Source organism: Pipra filicauda, unplaced genomic scaffold (genome assembly GCF_003945595.2).
Source record: "Pipra filicauda isolate LSUMZ 115617 unplaced genomic scaffold, ASM394559v2 scaffold48_size3843733_pilon, whole genome shotgun sequence".
Taxonomy (NCBI): domain Eukaryota; kingdom Metazoa; phylum Chordata; class Aves; order Passeriformes; family Pipridae; genus Pipra; species Pipra filicauda.
In genome coordinates this window covers 782,810-802,219 of record NW_024104631.1, presented here as the reverse complement: position 1 = coordinate 802,219, position 19,410 = coordinate 782,810, and the positions used below count along the sequence as shown (strand labels likewise).

The following is a 19,410-nucleotide window of genomic DNA, read 5'->3' as shown; positions in this document are numbered from 1 at the left end:
ACAAGTTTAAGTTTCAAAGCTGTCGTGCCTCATGGCCACTTTCCAAGGAAAGCATTATTTACCTTTTCCTCCCTGTTCTAATTAGCAAGATGTGCTATACGGGAAACAGAGTGGTTGCTTTCTATTCTCTCCCTGCCACTGATGTGCATCTTTATATTCCCTCTAAAGAGAGTCATCTCCACTGTTTGAAGAACTCCATGCTCCATTAAAAAGTCCATCAGGATCAGATGCACTCACAAATGGACACTTCACCCTGCACCATTTCCTGTCCCTCCAAAATAGACCCAAGGCAAAACCATCTATTTCTTCTCAGGATGATGTATGCCGTGTTCACATAGGATTGGTAATGCTGCTTTCAACAAGCGGAACCCAATCTCCTTGTGAAATTGCTTCAAAACCACAGAATGAAATAATGAAATTAAAAAATCATTAAGCACATTTTGTCGTTTTCTGGCTTTTGAGTATCTGGAGCTTACCTTTTGAAGGTCACTGAAGGGCAAGAATGGTTAAGAATGGTAGTATGGTGGTGTATTTATTTATCTTTAGAGTGCAGAGTTTTAAGGAAATACCAAATATTGCAGTGTCACTAGAAAATTTGGGATGAGATTTGGATCCCATCAGGTAACAGTTGCTTCCACTGTAAGAGGCACCATCAAAGTCCACCATATCACAATCTCTTTTTCTCTCATATAAATTGTCCCAATAAATAATGCAAGCCATGAGAAAGGCCATGCTTAGCCTATGTTGAAGAATTCAGTACACATGAGAAACAACTTGTCCTGATGTAAGTTGTTTCTCCCAGTAGTAACATGCCAGTGTCAATGATATGGATAGCCAGATCAGAAATATCAATTAAATAATTCCCCCAATGAGTTCCACCGCAGCTTTTTTAGAAAATTACCTAGTGAATATTTTTTCCATTATTTAGCTTTTTTGACTCTCACAGATAAAAAGTCGGATGATACAGCTGCTAAGGAGTTGTCTGGACTTTTATGCTAAATATTTATGCAAAATCATTACTTGTATTTTAGTCTTCTTGTCCTGTTTTCCATGCACAAAGAGTTTAAACCCTCAGTTAATCTCTGGACTGCATTTTCTCCCTTTTCTGTAAGTGTTTTCTCTTGTTTTGAGAGAAATGTTCTTTGCCAAAATGACTATAATTTTCCATGAAATGACCTAAAAATAAAATACAAGCTGGTTGTTCGAAGTTCTATTTATCCTGAAGATACAACATTTTCTGGCCACTGCACATGTTCAGCATGTTTCCAGAAAGGCTGCACTCACTCTCCAGGATTTTGTCTGTGGTTTTTGTCTTTCATTGTCACTAAGTAGTCAGGGACTGCGAAGGCCACTTAATGAATACGGGTAAGAATAAGCTTTCAGCTGGTACCATAAGATGACATGATAGAACTAGAGGTTCATTACAGTTAAAAAAAAAAACTAAACTAACAAAAGCCAGGTTCTGATTTTAATTGTACATTTTTGTCTCAGTAGGTTCAAGAGAACTGCACTGGTCTAATGAACTACAATAAAAAAAAAGCAAGAAAAACATCCATCTCTAACACTTGATCAGGTTTATGTACTTCACCAGGATTTTGGTCATATATAGATACATGCAAACATTTAACAGTGAAGGTCTTAACTCATCTGAGTAAATTTATCTCAAGTATAAGGTGACGTAAGACCCAGAGATAACTCTCCTCCTTATCCACATTATGGTATTTACTTTTCTACTTTTTTCCTCTGTTAAATCATCTCATACTGAAAATTACCATGCTTTGAACTCAGTGAGACCTGTGTTCATTCAGTAGATCTAGAAACAAAATCCTTCTCAAGAGTTAGTTGAAGCAGGATATTATTATTTAGAAATGTGAATAAAGTTGGCATGCCAGTTTTCTCTACAGGAGTTAGCCCTTGTCAGTCACTTGTTCTTACAGGAGCACAGGAAAAAAATGAACAGTGTTAAGGAAAAACACAACCACCTTATTGTGGGACATGAATTATGAGTATTGGCTGGCCTTCTGTAAATGCTTGAATGTGAAGCTGATTCTATTGAGATTCTTATTGCTGGATTTTATTTTGTGCACATAGTCTAGAAAACCAAATTTATCTCTGTAATAGTTCAGTTACTGAATACTGAGACCAAAGCAATAAATACAGACATGAGTCTCCTCATAAAGCTACACTGATTTGTACAATTATGCAAGGTTTTATCTTTCTTCTGATCTGGTAATTGCTGCCCTAAAAGCCTGCAGGAATCATATATCTTGCATGCATTGACTAAGTTTAAGCAAATAGAGATAAGGATGTATTTACGATGAAGTTTTTGAGCCTTCCTTGGGCAAAACTCATTCATGGCAGCAAAAGTTTTATTTGCTAAAATGCTGAAGACAAAGGCGCAGAAACCCAGAACTAACACAATGTCAAACTGTTCCAAAATTTTACATGGTTTTGTGCTAGTATTTGTCTCATTTATTGGTTTTCAAAGTGTTGGGTTTTCAAAGCATTCAGCTCAGAAAGGGTTACATTCATAACTGCACTCTGCAATACACTCTTTCCTTTACAAACCAACCAGAGCCTTTGGTGCCAGGGTATTGCACACACATCCAGACCAAGTGTTTGTGCCATTTCACACTGATGGTGACTCTCTCCCTGCTCCCTGTGGGGTAAGCAGCTAAAGTTACACTTCCAGAGGAAGCTAATGGTTCATGCAATCACCTCTTCTATTGACCAATTTGTTTTTCAGTATTTTCACATACTCTGAACAGGCCAAGGACTTCACACAGCTGGTCACAGCTGCTGCACCAGTGATTTTCCCTGGAACTAGCCTTCAGGTATACAGTTATTTTTGTACTCTGAAATACTAACTTGCACACAGAAGTTTCCATTTTGAACACAAGTTTAAGAAAATTACTTTTATTTGTTGCTTGAAGAAAAAATTAATATACAGTTTGAAGTTACAGAAATTATTGTGCCACACTCAGAGCTGAGGTTGTACAGGTAAACATTACAGTACCCAAGATAAACACGATACAAGCAAATAACCTCCAGAAATAAACACAGAACACTACAGTATGTAATTATATTGGCTCACAGGCACAAGGCTGTGGTACAGTACAAGAGGCTTGTGTATAAAGAGGTAGTGGAAGTCAGTAAATATAGAATCCTTGTACATAAAGAGACACATCAGATATTTCTTTCAGATTATACCCAGTTATCCTCTGGGGAGGTGAAGTATCTTTTGAGGATGATATAGGTTCTGGCCAGAATCTAATCTCATATTGACAGCTTCTGAACTTGCAAAAAGGCACCTAAATTGTCTAATCCCTGGCACATTTTCACATTTTCAATAACTAAAATGGCACCAGTCTGTAAATTTTAAAAATCCTCCTCATTCAAAAGCTCTTTTTCAAGTTTTCTGGCTAATGACTGGAAGGGGTTACTTTTGTTTAAATAGCTTAATCCTTTTTCTATTAATAGATGACTATAAACAAATGTTATCTGACCTTCTATTTCATGACAGAACTGGGTAAACTCAGCTGTTCAGGATATGCCTTTTGGTGCCTAGAAGTATTTTATTACCGTATTTTCATAAAGCAAGGCTTTAGGGGAGGAACAGCTTTGCAAGAACATCCTAGCATATATGCATATATGCATAAGGAGTGACTGGATTATTAGGGAGTGACTGATTCTGTGTCAACAGGGGGCTGTTGACACAGAAAAACCCATGTAAGGAGGCACATAGGGTTTTCCTGCGCTTGAGGAGACACACATTTCTTTCAAGACTATTTCTATTTCTACTCCAATTTAAAAAGGTTTCCTCTGCCTACAGTCAAGATTTTCCTCATTTCATTAAGGATGATGTCAATCTCAAGAAAGAAAAATAAATTACACTCCTATATTTCTCTGGAATTGTTTTAATGGGAAAGGCAGAATCTCAGTGAAAGTTACTAGGAACTCAAGACAGGATGTAACTTCCTACATCAAAATCCAACTCATTCAGGAGCAAAGTTTTCATTAACAATGGCAGGAGCTGGTCTGCAAATGCTAAGTTCTCTTCTATGGAGAAGCATATCTGCCAAAGAAAAGTATGGTTTGTGTTGGGTTGTGGCGAATAAAGAAGAGGAAAGGATGGTTAGCATTGAAATCCTCTTCCATAACCATGCAGAGCATAGCAATGCCAGCAGTGGCAGCTGCAGCTTCCGTGCCTTCCTCATTCACTTCTACAAAAGCTTTGTGGACAACTTCAGAGAGAAAGAGGTCACGTGCCCCTGACATTCCCGACAAGTCAGCCTTACCACTGTCAAATACATCCAACAAGCCCATAGCAGCTAAATCTGATTTAAGATCATAGCTTTCTTCCAGCTTAAACTTTGGCAAACGCACATTAACATCAGTGGAATATAGATGTTCTGGACGTGTCCATTCCTGGAGCTTCTCTAAGGTAAGCTGCTTTTCCAGCTAGAATTAAAAAGACAGAGATCATTACATGTCACCAGGGTAGTCTTTCATTTTCAGTAACATTTACAAGGCTTTATTTATAGAACACTATACAATGGTAAAGCAACTATACAAAAATGACCATACCCATATCTTTGATACCTACATATAGATCAAACAAATACTATTAAAATTAAGCAGAATCAGTGCAGTTTTTACTTTACAAAGTGATGCAGACATTTGCTTCTTGCTGCAATGTACACAAGGGAAAAACACACACTGATAGCAACACAGTCATTGTTACTGTTGAATCTAACTAAATGGAATTACCTAATTAAAAACAAGTAACAAAAATCATAATCAGAGAGCTCAAAGAAACTGATGAGTTCCTGGTCATTTAATGGAAAACAGTCTCTCTACTTCATACCTGAGAAAATAAAGATTTTCAAAGGTAATGAAAAAAAAGTTCTGTCATTAAAAACAATCAAGGTAAGTTTATTTCACAGCTAACTCTGTTTTCAACCTCCATCATGCTTCAGTTCAGCAAGCCAGAGGACACATGAACACAAGCTACAAAATCAGAACACAACTCCTCTTCCTGGTGCAGCACATGCACATATTCTTTATTGCTGTGCTAATAGAGAGTTGTCTAAATGATAGACACGGGGCTCTGAGAACACAGGTTCATTAAGGCTTTAATTTTTAATGGCTGAACTTAAGAACATTGAACAACTGCATTAGCTTAGATGGCTCACCTTCTGCAGCCCAGTAGAGTCATCTTCAATGCCATCAGGTAACAGGATGATCATACTAAGTTCTCTTCCATCGTAAGGCAGCTCTAAAACACGTACCTTCTCTTCAGGAATGTACCCAAAATTAAATTTATTTTTCTGATACATCATTTTCACTGTCTTTCTTTCTTTCTGGATAGATAAAAGGTAACAAAAGTAACAGTTGAGGAATGACTCATTTAAAGAACTGATAGGAAACAAGTAAGTTAAAACTGCATTTTTGCAAAAACTTTTCCTCCATTATATCAGGTGATTATAAAACTGCTTTTGTCAGACTCCTGCCTGCCTGTTTAAAAACAGTTTGCTCTGAAGATATAATGAGTTTGTATTATATTTGCTTCTCCTTTAGCTTCTATAGCACAGACCTTGCAAGAACTGAATCAATTTCTGTGAGTTGCTGGACCTTTATATTGCTCTAGACACAAAAATGACCATGTTAAGTAAACAAAGATCAACTCTGTTCAGCATAAAGCAGGTGACTGTATACAGTAACTTGTAAAGCTGTTAACATAAGCAGAATACAGAATAAAAAAATGGAGCTTAACCAAAACATGCTATCATTTTAGTACAACTTACCTACCATCACAAACAGTCACAGTTCACAGCTGCTGAACTGTTAGAGGACAGAAATTCTGCTAGGTCCTAATCTATAGGTGAGAACTGTCTCTGACACTGTTCCAGTAAGTGAGACAAAAAATAGCTTGTTGAATACAGAAAAACACTGAAATCCATAAAAAAGTCCTTTCAGGTGAACTGAAAACATTCATTAAAGACTTTGTATTTCTTAACTATTTATCTGTAAGCAAAGCTTCACTTTAGCACCTATATCATTTGACATTTCCATTAGATATACGCTGCCAAGACACATCTGTATTACCTTACTTAACTGAAACGGCATGTCAGTGGTGTCAGCTTCTTTAAATTTCTCTGCCCAGTTCCCTTTGAAATAAATAGCATTCACCAGCACAAGTCTGGTCGAGTTATCAACTGAGCCCTCAGACAGCAGATCAGGGATTTTACCTGCAGAGGTAGCAAAAAAAAAAAAAAGTGACAACAAAATCTTGTAATAAGTTGATGGGATATAAAAACATATATGAAGAAACTGATGCCATGGGAATACTACAGATATAAAACTCTAGTCCATTCTGTAATGACATATATTTCAGTACCTGTCTCTCTACTTCACCATACTTTTTAACTTTTGAAACAGTTTTTTGATAAGTAATTTGATGAAAACATAATATTTTTAGCTTAAACTGTCACATTTGACCCACCATACAAGAACCAGAAAACACCCACATTAAGGATTACTGAATTTAGAAATACATATACAATACAGACCAAGACTGTCTAAAAAAAATTCTCCAACTCATAACTATGTTCAGGCATCTCTCCTGAACTCGCAGGAGGCACTCACAGCCTGAACACACAAAAAAGGAAAACTCTCAGGACGTTGTTTAAACATCTTGCTTAGGTAATTTCTCGTTTTGTGAATACATCAAATGAATATCCCAGAGCAGAATTAAACTGTTCTAAAGACAGCAGAGAATAAAGCCTATTCCTGCTCCCAAAGTATGAAACGCTGCCAGTTACTTTATTAACCAAAGTAGTTTACCTTCCGTTTTCTGCTCAACCCACTGGTTAATTTCTTTCCTGGCTTCATCACAAGCCTGAAGAAAGTCAACTGTAGCCAAATCAGCTCCATATAATTTCCGTGTATTAGTCAGGAAATCCTAGATTTTGGAACAATAAGAACAGCTTTCACTGCATGCAGATAAGAAAACATATAATTATCAGGTAGATAAGAGGTACTCAAATAGATTGTCACCTGCTTCTAACAGTGCACTGCCTGAGGGGGATTCTGAGGTTGGCAGGGTTTTTTCTGCTCTTAGAGTAAGCCTCATAGTACACCAGCCACATCTACAGCTGATGGGGTTCTTACTGCAGGTGTTGCAATATTTACCTGTAATTCTCCTGAAACAGGCTCAAGCACAGCTAGAATTAAAAAAAACCTCTCTGAAATAGCTGAAGAGGGATAAAAAATAGCAACCTAGATGCAGACAAAATTATAGTTCGCTAGCGAAGAGGCATGTTGTTAAGACATACTGAGCATCCCCTACCAAATAAAGAACATATTATTTAAATATTTAAGTAATGTGGTACTAGACCAATGAAAATCCTAAAAAGCTGATTGCAAGAGAAACAGAACGGCCTGTATCCTAAACTGCCCATCCTAACTGCCTGTATCCTCTGCTTGCAACAGAGTGGAATGTTATGATAGTTACTGTAAACTAAAAACCTACACAAGTGATATTTCTCTTGAGCCCAAGAGCAGCAGAAGCGAACACGCAATGAAAAGGGTTTCCTGTGTAACATCCTTTAGGTGAGATGCACAGATGCCTACAGCTATGAAAATGCATATGCAAGCAGCAATACTTTTGTCAGCTGCCCAGTAACATTTAGAAATATGCCTGGAAATACTTCTCCTTCATAAATACTCAAATAGTTGCATTTTCCCACCAGGTCCCACCACACACCATCATGTGGTGCACCAGCGTACCGGCAAAAAGCTGTAGGACTTCCCTCCGAAAAGCCGACTGGCGAGTCGTAAGAGATAGGGAGCATTGCTTCTGTTTATATCCATTGTCAGAGTCTGAAATCTTGAATGAATGTCTTCAACTTTGTCAAAATGAAGTGTCTGAAATAAAAGAAATTAACTAGCTGCTGTTAATACTGTCTTAAAAGAATTTAGAGTGTATCTGTAGGGTAGGTCTGATCCAACAGGTAGGTAGGTTGAAGAAAGAGAAAAGAAGAGGCTGGAAGCTGCTTAGAGACTTCTGTAAACCTCCAAGAATGAATCAAACTGTTTCTTGGTGCTACACAGCCCATGTCAGTCACTTGTATTATGCTCCTGGTTTACGCACAGTCACAGCTGAAGCTGTTGATCAGAACCCCAAGTCCTGTCTGTATGATGTCTGTATGCTTCTCCATGGACCACTGGGCCCAAGAACTCATTCCCATGTGGGGAATTGAAAAGAGAGATGGTGCCACGGAGACACTTTTGCTTTATTGGTTCCCCCTTGGCCAGAGAAAACCCGGGGTTTTGCTTTTCAGAACATACAATCACCACTAGCACAGGTGAGGTCTTGAAAAAACTTGGAAAAATTGTCTTTTATAATTTTGTGAAAATATAATTAAATAACAAAATAAATGAAAAATCAAATGCACTACTGAAATTTCTCTTTACCAGTACTTCCTTTTCCAGAGTCAAGCTGTCTGGCCAAGGCTTACAGATATGACAGCACAAGCTGCCAGACCTCATAAACAGAGAAGGCTAGAACAAAGTAGGGACATTCACATTCTAACTTAAACCATGCATTTCACAGTAGGAAGACTGCTATGAAGCAGTCATTGGATTCAAAGGAAAGCTTTCACTTTCTCTCACTGGGTTTTTGATCAGGCCCTGCTGCCCACCTTACTGCAAGATGTGCTGCACAGATGAATGGCTGAGCAAAAACATCATGTAGGCAACTTACAATAAAGATATGACCACGGAAACAAATTTCTGTATGCTTGCAAACAGCCCTCAACAATTACTAATCACTGCCTCCTTAATTAGCACCGTGTTCATAAGTAAAGTATTATGGTACAGGAACATGTCCCATTGAGGGTGACTGAGTTGAAACACATTTATTTCCCCCAAGTTCCTTTTGCATGATTTTTGCTGTCAGTAGGTTTATCCTAGGTGGGGCTGTCAGTCTGATTACATGAAAAATGTTTCAAGTCTGTTTGAACACGGAGCTAGAAAGTAATTTTATTGTCTTGTTGAGTAAGCACAGCAACAGTCAACGGCATAAAACAGTTCCTCCTAAAGTCCAGAATACAAAGGTGAAATTATTCATAGGCAATGATGACTCCAATGAAAAGTCTCATACGCCCTTTTACAGGCGTTACCCTAACAAAGGTGCAAAAAATAATAGTGAGGAAGTCTCTTTTCCATGCCAGAAACACTCCTATGTGCACCATTTTTCACAAGGAAGGTTTTTTTAACTATCTTACCTAATCTAAGGCTATGCTAAGGATAACCATGCAAGCTTAGCTCCTCAGAGATATCTGAGGGCCTAGCTGACTAAGATATCGATACCATGTATCGTCATAGTTGTTACACTTTAAATATAAAACTTTATATTACGATTGTGCATTTTACAAAATACACGGTGTTATAACAGTGAACATACTATCAGTGACCTTTTGTGATAAAGTAATAGTTTGTCAAAATCTCTCATAAGGCCTTGCTGCTGAAAATTTTAATCAATTTAAAAGGAGACTGATTAATGTAATTAGTTTCCTACTTCAAGAAACAACAAAAAAATTAAATGAGCAACAAGGACCATAAAAGATATAGAGAGAGGGCTCTGGAGCAGGGCAGGCAGAAGATAACTAACTGCAGAAATGAATCTGAGAAAGACTCAGTGTACATGAAAGAAATCTTGTCCTGAGCATATAAAAATAATGCTCTCTTTTCATCTTTCCTGCCCTAAAACACAACCATTTTTAATGTAAATAACATATAATATGAAAGAATTTTATTTGTTTTTTACTAACCTTCAGCACCTGGGCCTCTGTATTACCTTTGGCCCCCAAAAGCACCATGGCCAGAGCAGCAGAGACACTGACAGGAGAGAAGAAAACATTTCCTGTTGGGTTGGCCTCACTAAACCTTCTGAGCAGATCAAGTGCAAATCTGCTGTTGGCATTAGGTAGGTTCTCCATGGTTATAGCTGAAAAATAAAACAATTGATAAGGACCCTGGGAAACACTCTTCAAACACCTTGCCTAACCCTGTGTGACTCAGAGAGTAATGTCTGGATTAAACAGATTGCAGCTGTGTACAGAAACAGCAAGAATATCATTGTCAGTGTCATTCTCTTCTCAAAAAAAAAAAAAAATCAGTCACATTGAAAAAGCAGGGGATTTTTTCCACGTAAATTGTATATTCCAACCTTTCTTATCACACTAACTTTAAAGAATCATTGAAAAAACTCCTTGTCTTCAGATCTGAAATTTGAAGTCCGTGTTCTGGCAGGACTGCAAGTTGAAGTCCCTCAGCCTCACAGACCCAGCACGTCCCGAGGACCTCACTCCAGCAGCTTTCCCCCAACTCCTCTACCCACATCCTGCACAGAGGACATTCGCAATATCTGCTCAGGGGCATTCAGACTCCTTTCAGCAACCTGCCCGTCTTCATGGCCCTGAAAGGTGTTAATCCTGCCAAAGATTCCGTGTACGCTGACCTTCAGTACGCAAAACACCGCTGTCTTCTCCAGCCTGCGCTGCCGAGAGCAAGAGAGCTGCCTGCCCGCTGCATCCAGGAACAAACACACCCGACTCCCAAGGGGGCTGGGCGGCCCTAAAGGCTCGGGCAGGGAGAGCGAGGTTCTCAGAGCTGCAGGTGACCTACCGGTCAGCGAAGGCAGAAGCGAAGTGCAGAGCAGAAAAAGCGTCAGGACTGACACTGCACGGTCAGAGCAGCGATTCATTTTGGGGAGATGCTCACGAGGAGGCCCTTGGAGTGGGTGAAAGGTGGAAGGGCTGTGTCAGGCACAAAAAAACACCCAAAGGCCACTGGCAGTACTGCTGGATGCTGTACAACCTTCCTGCTCGCCCAGCTCAGGTGCCGGCTGCTCTGTGCTTGCTTGCAGCCGGACTGTCGGTGTGACTGTTTCTGTCCTGGACCAACTGCGTGGAAGAGTTTACACCACAATTTGCGTGTTTCCTGCACAGTCTTTCTACAGGAATGGCAGAATATCACTTTCAGCTTCCTCCGACAGACGGGTAAACAGCTTTGCAACGTTCTTATCGAGCTCTATGCTAAAGAACGCCCACTAACATCCCTAAAATTATACGAACCCAAAGCGTATTTTCACTTTCGTTTACTTAGAACTCCGCTCTGCGCAAGCCTTTCACCCAAACCAGCTGTTTTACAGCCTCCATCCAGGCTGCCCAAGAAGCGCCCCCCGCGCCGCAGAGACCACACCGCTACGGAAGTGCGGAGGAAAAATTTCCCCGTCTCGTCCCGTTACCGCCTCTTTCCTGTAGGATGCCCCGGGGAGCCCCACGGAGCCCAGCGCAGCCAAGGGGCCGCCTGGCCGCCTACCTGCCGGGGCGGCGGGAGCGGAGCGGGATGGGATGGATCGGAAGGAGCCGAGCCGGGCAGTGACACCGCCGGGACACCCGAGGGGACCCTGCCGGGCCGGGGGGGGCGGAGCGAGAGGCGGGGCCGCAGGTGTTACCCCGCGACCGCGCTCGTCCCGCTACCCACGGGGAAGCCTGGGTGTCCCGGCGGAGGAAAGGGGGAGCTTCGGGAGCGGGAATAACCAACAGACCTCTCCTGCGCGAGCGGTACAGGATCGAGGGTTTTTTAGCCCCGTGGGACAAGCGCACCGCGGCCGCTTGGGGCAGCGCGTCTCTGTCTTCCCACCCTGCGTCTCTATTTACGCTCAAAATTTTAGGTCAGTCATCTTTGCCTTTTTTTTCCCCCCATATTAAAGAAAGTAAAAGCATGGAGGGTTTTCTTCGCCTTATCGCGATCTTTGATCTCCAACAGCCCTCGGTCTGGCCACCAGAACATACAATGCCTGTATTGGTTTCGGGTGCACAGCACCAGCCCTCTAACTGGAGTGCATGACATGCGTCCTGGTGACAAAACTGTTCGGTGTCACTGCTCTTAGAATAATGCTTTTACTTTCTTCATCTGAGGCAGCTGGGTTACTGTGCACTGAATTAAAGGTAGGGCCGTCTAGCACCTTTTGATGACGACCAGCAAGCCTTGATTTGAAGCTGTGCACAAAAACCAGAGGCAGCGTTGCACTCCTGCCCAGAAACAACCAATTGCTTAGGGAACCCTTTGCCGGAAAGCCTTGCAAGGCTAACCCCTTCACTTCATGGCAACCCAATTAAGCAGCTCAGGTTTCAAAATCTAGAAAATTTCATGTTTAACAATGAATATGAAACAAGCTACATAGAAGCTAGTAATACTATAAAGGAACAACTGGGGTTTTTTAATTCATAAAACTGATTTTTAAAAATGCACAATTTATGGTTGAAAAAAGGAACAGACTCCTACAGTGCTTTTATTATTTCAGGAACAGAAAGCTCAAAACACAGCCCTATGTCAGGGAACTGTTGCAGCTCTATCATTGGTATTATACCATTAAACCACATTCTTTGTTAAAGGACTAGAACCAGGAGACAGGTAATAAACCCAGGGGTGCTATGGTGATGAAACAAAGGTTCTCAACCCACAAACACCCCATAAGGACATCTGGGACAAAAACATACTTTCATTCCCATTCCTGCCCAAGTCCTTGTCCAGTTAGTAGACAAAAAAAAAACCATCTAGGCAGGGTGCTCAGCAACACCTGGAACAGGCTGCAAAAGACTCCTTTCAGCTCTAGGGAATGGATCAAGGCACTAAATGGATGAGACTGGAGGAAGAAAGGGGAGTGCAGCTAAAAAGGTGCTCCAGCCTTGTCAGAAGCAAAAGTAACTTCTGCTCTCTCACGCGCTGTCAGTGCCCGACTCGGCCTCATGGACACTAAAAGTCAAGTCAAGGACAGGAGAAGCCTTCGCTGAGCAAGTGGGATGTTACTTCTGTCAGCAAGAACCTCCACACAGGTGCACAGGGAGAGAGGTGTTTTACACAGCGCTTGCTGTGGAGCTCTAAGCAGCTCTGTTATTCTTGCCAAGCCCCAGATCAAGACCACAGAAGAGGGTTCAGGCACAGCTCAAAGAGGCAATTAGTGCAAAAGGAGTCACCCTGTTCTAGAGAAATCTTTATTGTGTAATGGCCCCTATCCTGCCAAGACAACTCCTCTTCAGGGAGAGCAAAACCTGCCACAGAACAAAATGCTGGAAGATTTGTTGTGCCGGATGAAGAAGAGGAAGGGATGATCAGCAGTGAAATCCGGAATGATCCTTACACTGGTCGTGAACATCATTATTGCCGCTGTGGCAGCAGCTGCTTCAGTGCCTTCTTCGTTGACTTCCACAAAGGACTTGTGAACCACTTCAGAGAGCACCAGCTCATTGCCAGATGACATTCCCGAGAAGTCTGCCTTCCCCGAGTCAAATGCATCAGGCATTCCCATGCAGCTCAGAATGGGTTTCAGATTATAATCTTCTTCCAGTTTAAATCTGGGTAAAGACACCCTCACCTCTGTAGAGTACATCATTTCAGGACTGATCCAGTCTCTCAGCTTCTCATATGTAAGTTCTCTTTCCAGCTAAAAAAAAAATCCCAAATTTACGTAATTAATAAGAGAATAAAGTCAATGTTACATGGCCAAAAGTAGCAACTACTGTGTTTGTTTACATAGTACATAACATGTTTTGTTGGGTTTTTTTTACATTCTTCCATATGAGAAACAAAGGCACAGAACTGCTGACAAAGTCCCAAACAAACGGATCCCAGTTCTTCTTCAACCAAAGGTTTGTCCTTATGGTGACAGGATGATGAAAAAGTCTGCTCACAGGGCCCTTCACAGTCAGCGTTAGAAAACCTTATTAATAAACTCCTTGCCAGAGCACAAAATAGCCCAAACTTTTATTCCATCTCCACAACAGGAGAGATCCTACCCTTTCCTGTCTAGGTGCTGTACCAGACTTTCTTCCCTGGAAGGATACAGGCTCTCTTTGCATTCAGCTCAACAACTTACTCTTTCCAAGCCCGTGGATCCATCCTGGATTGCATCAGGGAGCAGGATGATCATGCTGAGTTCATTACCGACATAGGGCAGCTCAAGGATTTTGGTCTGCAAGTCTCCAATATAGGTCATGTTAAATATGTCTGTCTTGAACATCATCTGCACAGGCTTGGTCTCATTCTAAAAATTAAGAGATGTCAACAGTTAGTGCTGAGCTACTGTGCTGGTCTCAAAATACAGAGCAGGCAGCCAGTTACTCAGGGCTTTTGAGAATTTAACCAAAGAGAACTAATCACACACCACGGAGTACAGCCCCACCGCGGCCTTTTCTAAAGCAAGAGGTAAAACCCATCGATACGCAGTAGCACTGCACAATATTCCATCACAAATCAAAAGGCAGATTATTCACCAGCACTACATCCTGTTGCTGTTGCATCTTGAAACCTGGCCCTAGCTTTGCATTGGTCCAAAGACGAGAAAACAGAATTGTGTCCCTGGATACTCTGCCAGCTTTTTCAACACATTTCAACAGTGAGAGGGCAAGGTCCCCAAAACCAAGTCAGTCCAGCACTCTCTGAAGGGCTGCAGTAGGTAGGATGGGGTGAGCAGTAACATTCCCTGTTGAAAGAGTGGTATTAACCATTTCAAACATTCTGGGATATGTTTCACCACTGGGGGAGGGACACTTCCAAGTCAACCGGGAGGGCTTCTGTTCTGCATAATGTTTCTTTGAAGCAGGTGAGTTAAGGAAGGCATGTTAGCAGTTCTTGTTCCTGACACCGGAGGCCAACCCAGAGGTGCAGGGGATCCTGAGGGGCAGCCATGGCCTGTTCATGACAGTAGCCAAGCCTTCCTCACTAGCCCTGATCTGCTTCTAAAAGCAAGACAGTAAAACACGGAGGTCTTCACAGGAGATTTTTCTCCCATTTCTTTTGGATCAGTTCACTGGTAGAAATGCAGCAAAAAACCACTGAGTGAAGAAGACTTAGATATACAAATTTCTGGAGGAGTATAAGTGCTCTTTTCTGCCTAAAACCTAAAGAAAAATATTTTTCTGATCAACTCCAGTTTTAGGCTGAAATAAGCAAGTTCACTAATTCTGTGAAATTGTTCATGACACTGAAATAACCTGACAACGTTGCTCAAGTGTTCTCTCCTCATCAGTTCTAAGTCCTGTCATTACGTAGAGGGGTAACGTTCTCAAACAAAGAAGGGTTAAAGGAAAAAAAGGAGAGAGAGAATGAAAGAAATACTTGTTAGATTAAACTTCCTAGTAATTACATGAAACTTTACAGAAACTCAACAAAGAGAGCATCCATAGGAAAGGGAGGGGGCATAAGGAAGTTCATACAGCCTAACCAAGGTCACCCTGCTTGAATGTTTTTTCTTCAGAATGCTATGGGTTCATTTCAGATTAACAGCATATTCCCATCATTTCAGCACATCATACCTTGTTAATATGAAATGGCCTTTCTGCCGTTCCCACTTTGTTGAACTGCTTTTCCCAGTTGCCTTTGAAATAGATGGCATTCACCAACACAAGTCTGGTCAGGGAATCAAGAACCCCCTCCGCCAACAGGTTCTGAATTTTACCTTTATGATACAGACAAACAACATTTCAGAGTTGGACACATATCTAATTATTATCCAGTAGACTATCGACTCTGCACTTAAGACACAAGAGAGAAGAGAATTAGGTACCACACAGAGCAGGAGCTCAACAGTTGGGTTGTTTTAATTCACAACCTCATATCCTGAAATAGCTCTTTACCCAAGCCATGGCCACCAGGAAATACAACAGGGCCCTTTGCAAAGCACTCACCTTCAGTCCTTTCCTCTACCCAGCCATTGATTTGTTTTCTGGAATCCTCCCAAGCGTTCATGAAGTCAGTCGGTTCCAGTCCAGCGTGGTAGGATTTCTGACTCGACTCTAGAAATGACTAACAGGGACATGCCCAACAGATTTCCAGCAAGAGATTTGGCTCTCATTCAGACATACAGGATTCTTAAACACACCAAGAAAATCTGCCTACTTTCCTCCCCCAGCTTCACATAGAACACTTAAAGTTCTGGCTGACATTTATAAGATTTATACAAACTATTTGAACTAGGAATTGTCCCCTGTATGGTTTCAGGTCAAATGGCTTATTTACTGTGCTACAAACCTCTATGTAACTTCACTGACAAATGAAGTGGCTGCTGTTTTCGTGGGGTTTTCTTCATGGTTCAGCGAGAGAACATATGATTTTCTAAGCTACTCTCTACATAAATTTAATTGTTACACTTCTCAGACTAATGGAAAACTTTTAGTTCAGTTGAGAAATTAATCTTTCATAGACAGGATAAATCATCCCTTCTGTCCGATTTAATATACTTATAGCTTTATTACCCAGAGGCAATGTTTGAGACTAGAGTCCGGGTACTTTTTGTCTACTAGACAAATGAAACAATAGCACTCTTCATAAAAGAATCACTGGAAATGACACCCAGAGGAAAAAAAATAGAGCCTTACAAGTTCTTGCACCTAGGGAAGCATTGAAAGAAACATGTGTAACACAGTATCTATTATCCTCATTTAGATCTTCTGATAAGGAAAATCTTAAAAGTCCTCTATTGTTCTCACAATGCTATCTGGATCACTTACCTAGGAGACAAAAACTACAAAATACTGCCCATGCTGAAGAGCAGTAACAATTCTTTTCTTTGGTCATATTTCCACACAATGAAGGAAAAAGAAATACATCAAACATGTCCCACAGCCAATGGTGTTAGTGGATCACAGAACCCTAGAGGTGTAGAGACTGATGGATTTTACCCTACTTTGCAACATTCAGGGTATCTGAAAGGGGATTCTCCAGATACCAGGTGCTGGCATCATCTACTGCATTGCTAGTCCTCAGCTCAGAAAATTTGGAAAGCAGAGCCCAAAGCCTGCCTTTGACCTCCAAACCAAACAAGTAGCAAGTACATTCTAGTGGGGGCCCCTGGTGGTCTAGTGTTTAGGTTGCAGCACTCTCATTGCTTCGACCCAAGTTCAAATCCCGGCTAGGGAAAAACTCCCCCGGGCAGATGGAGCTTGTCAGCCCTGTAAGGCCATCCATCTAAGAGAAGGTCACTCTAAACAAACCTACGTCCTGAGGACCTCACTGCCAATGTCCAAGCTTGCTCAGCCCCAGCAGATGAACCTCAGGATTAAAGGGTGGGCTCAGTTCAGCGCACACTGTGTCTCACCTAAAAAAGCCACTGCGCAGACTCGAAGGGTTTATGACCTTTCCCAAATCTTTGCTCGCAAAGACTGGCCATACATTCTAGTAAGAAATGCCACACATTTCATGGTTACTTACTGGGAGAAACTCAAACGTCTTTTCCCCATAAAGCCGGTTTGCAGTTCTCAGGATGTATTTGGTGTTTGGATCGTTAATTTCAGAGAGAAGGGATTGATACCCATTGTGAGCATCCTCAGCTTTGTTCAGAGAAAGCACCTGCACAAACACAAACATCCTCAATATGCATTCTCAAAACACACCTGCTTCAGCACAATGACTTTTAGTTTTAAAGGACTTCTACGTTAAACACTGTGACTTGAAGCCAAAAGATTTTTCATCCCACCTCCCATCTGGAGCTTCTCATACAAGGCACATAAGATGCACCCAGCCAGACGTTGTCAAAGGAATAAATTAGGGAGCACAAGACTCAGCAATACTGATTTTCCTTCCATCAAGCCAAGCACTGGAGGATCACAGAATGCCTGAGGTGGGAAGGGACCTCAAGAGACCAGGGTACAACAACCTGCCCAAGCAGGGACATCGACAGCCAGCAGCTCAGGACTGTGTCCAGATGGACTTGGAATAACAACAGTATGAAAAAGATAGGATTTTGGAGTCAATTTAATAGATTTAAATGGTAGCAAAACAGGATATTATATTCCTCTTCCGCTTTGCAAAAAGGGCAAACATCATAACACAAATGATTGACTGTTCATTTCATGCTGTCATTTGCATATGTTAAACATATGCCAAGCAGTATTTGCAAACTGAGCTAGATTTAACAAAAAACTAAACCAAGGCCCAGTTACCACTTTGACATGGAAACAGCAGGGATTTCTTTTTTTTATGTGCCTGGATTCCTTTTGAAAACATGTGTCATCTCATCTTAAGTTCAAGCAAGAAAACAGAAGAAACTATTACACATAGCTAGAGATTTATCCAACCAACAAATAAAACCCCAGATACCTCTCAATTAAATTTGGAAAGGAGATCTATCTCTGTGAAAATAATCAAAAAAACCCACCCACAACAAAACCTTGAAACCTTGAAATTTCTACTAAACAAAGATTCCCCTATACAAGCAATGAAAACAGGTTGTCCTTACACACACACACCCCTCCCAACGGAAGATCTCTGCTCTCTCAGACCACGATGACAACCCCAGTTTAGCAGAAGTGCACGTCACAGACTGTAAGACACATTTGTTGATCAAATTCAATCCAAGAAGTCTATTGTCACCTACCTTTGTTATCTGGGCTTCGGTGTTACCTTTTGAACCCAGCAAAACCATAGACAAAGCAGAAGAAATACTAAAAGGGGAAAAGAATAGATTCTGACCACTTTTCTTCTCACACAGCTTTCTTAAGAGGTCCAGGGCAAAAGTGGTATTTGCTGCACACAGGCTTGCCATGGTTTCAAATCTGGCAGATAAAACACAGAACAAGAATGGATCGAATTTATTTGAACACAAAAAACCTGGTTCTCTCTTTCACATTTCCCAGCATAAACTGGCCAGCAAATGTCAGCATTCGGCTGGAAAACTATCGCCTGAATGGAAAACTGATTTGTTGGCACAAGCACCTTAAACCCCATACAACTCTCTTGAGTTATTTTAGGGATTTACTGTCTGCTTTTGTATTTCAATCCCATACCTATGTAATATTACATCTTTTGAGATGATCAGGCACAACAGGATTCTGTTCAGAACTCACTGAAAGAAAGCTCTCTTATCTCACAAAGAAAATAATTTGCCTTTATACAAACACCAGACCAAAAAGTGAGACATCACAACGGCCAAATTACAAACTCTTACCTTCTCTAAGTCTATAGATCTTCAGCTGTACCTTCAGCTTACTCCTGCGTGTGCATGCTGTGTTTTAAACAGCTGGGCTGGGAGAAGTCAGCAGAATGACTTGTCCTACAAGATAAAAAAGGAAAGAAAAAAAAACTAATTTCATCAGCATGACAGATTACAGCAATTTCCTACTGTAGCATAAAGAAAAAATCAAAGTCCATTTCAGTTCCATTTTATTGCCTACAACACGGAAACACACACAATAAAATCTTGGTGCCTGTCATCCTCATCTCTGTAGGTAGTTAACTTCAGATTAAACCACACACCTATAAAAAGAGCAATAAATACTAGAACGCTGAGTTAACCACAGATAAGTATCATGAATCATAAGATAGCAGCTGGCAGTACATGTC

General features: G+C 41.1%; 3 protein-coding genes across 6 annotated transcripts; 1 reads left to right on the top strand and 2 right to left on the bottom strand.

Annotated features, from left to right (window-relative positions):
* Positions 1-2,887: 2,887 nt before the first annotated feature.
* LOC113991481 (leukocyte elastase inhibitor) lies at positions 2,888-11,527 on the bottom strand. 3 transcript variants are annotated; one of them, XM_027727861.2, is made up of 7 exons: positions 11,389-11,527; positions 9,837-10,012; positions 7,792-7,929; positions 6,847-6,964; positions 6,109-6,251; positions 5,196-5,363; positions 2,888-4,461 (listed from the first exon to the last, which is right to left on the bottom strand). In XM_027727861.2, exons 2-7 carry the CDS (start codon positions 10,002-10,004, stop codon positions 4,060-4,062), a joined length of 1,137 nt encoding a protein of 378 aa, XP_027583662.1. In that variant the 5' UTR covers positions 10,005-10,012; positions 11,389-11,527; the 3' UTR covers positions 2,888-4,059. The 3 variants fall into 3 exon arrangements, with proteins under 3 accessions (XP_027583662.1, XP_039242470.1, XP_027583660.1); XM_039386536.1 differs by having other exon boundaries at positions 9,837-9,903; positions 11,389-11,413; XM_027727859.2 differs by lacking the exon at positions 11,389-11,527 and adding an exon at positions 10,693-11,107.
* LOC120324315 (translation initiation factor IF-2-like) lies at positions 10,789-11,608 on the top strand. Its single transcript, XM_039386553.1, has 2 exons — positions 10,789-11,066; positions 11,173-11,608. Exons 1-2 carry the CDS (start codon positions 11,029-11,031, stop codon positions 11,606-11,608), a joined length of 474 nt encoding a protein of 157 aa, XP_039242487.1. The 5' UTR covers positions 10,789-11,028.
* Positions 11,609-12,326: 718 nt separating this feature from the next.
* Positions 12,327-19,120, bottom strand: LOC113991483 (serpin B6-like). Of its 2 annotated transcripts, XM_027727866.2 has the most exons (7): positions 19,016-19,120; positions 18,446-18,623; positions 17,281-17,418; positions 15,759-15,876; positions 15,387-15,529; positions 13,949-14,116; positions 12,327-13,516 (listed from the first exon to the last, which is right to left on the bottom strand). In XM_027727866.2, the coding sequence occupies exons 2-7, from the start codon at positions 18,611-18,613 to the stop codon at positions 13,109-13,111; spliced, it is 1,143 nt and encodes a 380-aa protein (XP_027583667.2). In that variant the 5' UTR covers positions 18,614-18,623; positions 19,016-19,120; the 3' UTR covers positions 12,327-13,108. The 2 variants fall into 2 exon arrangements, with proteins under 2 accessions (XP_027583667.2, XP_027583669.1); XM_027727868.2 differs by lacking the exons at positions 18,446-18,623; positions 19,016-19,120 and having other exon boundaries at positions 15,759-15,866; positions 17,281-17,361.
* Positions 19,121-19,410: the final 290 nt, after the last annotated feature.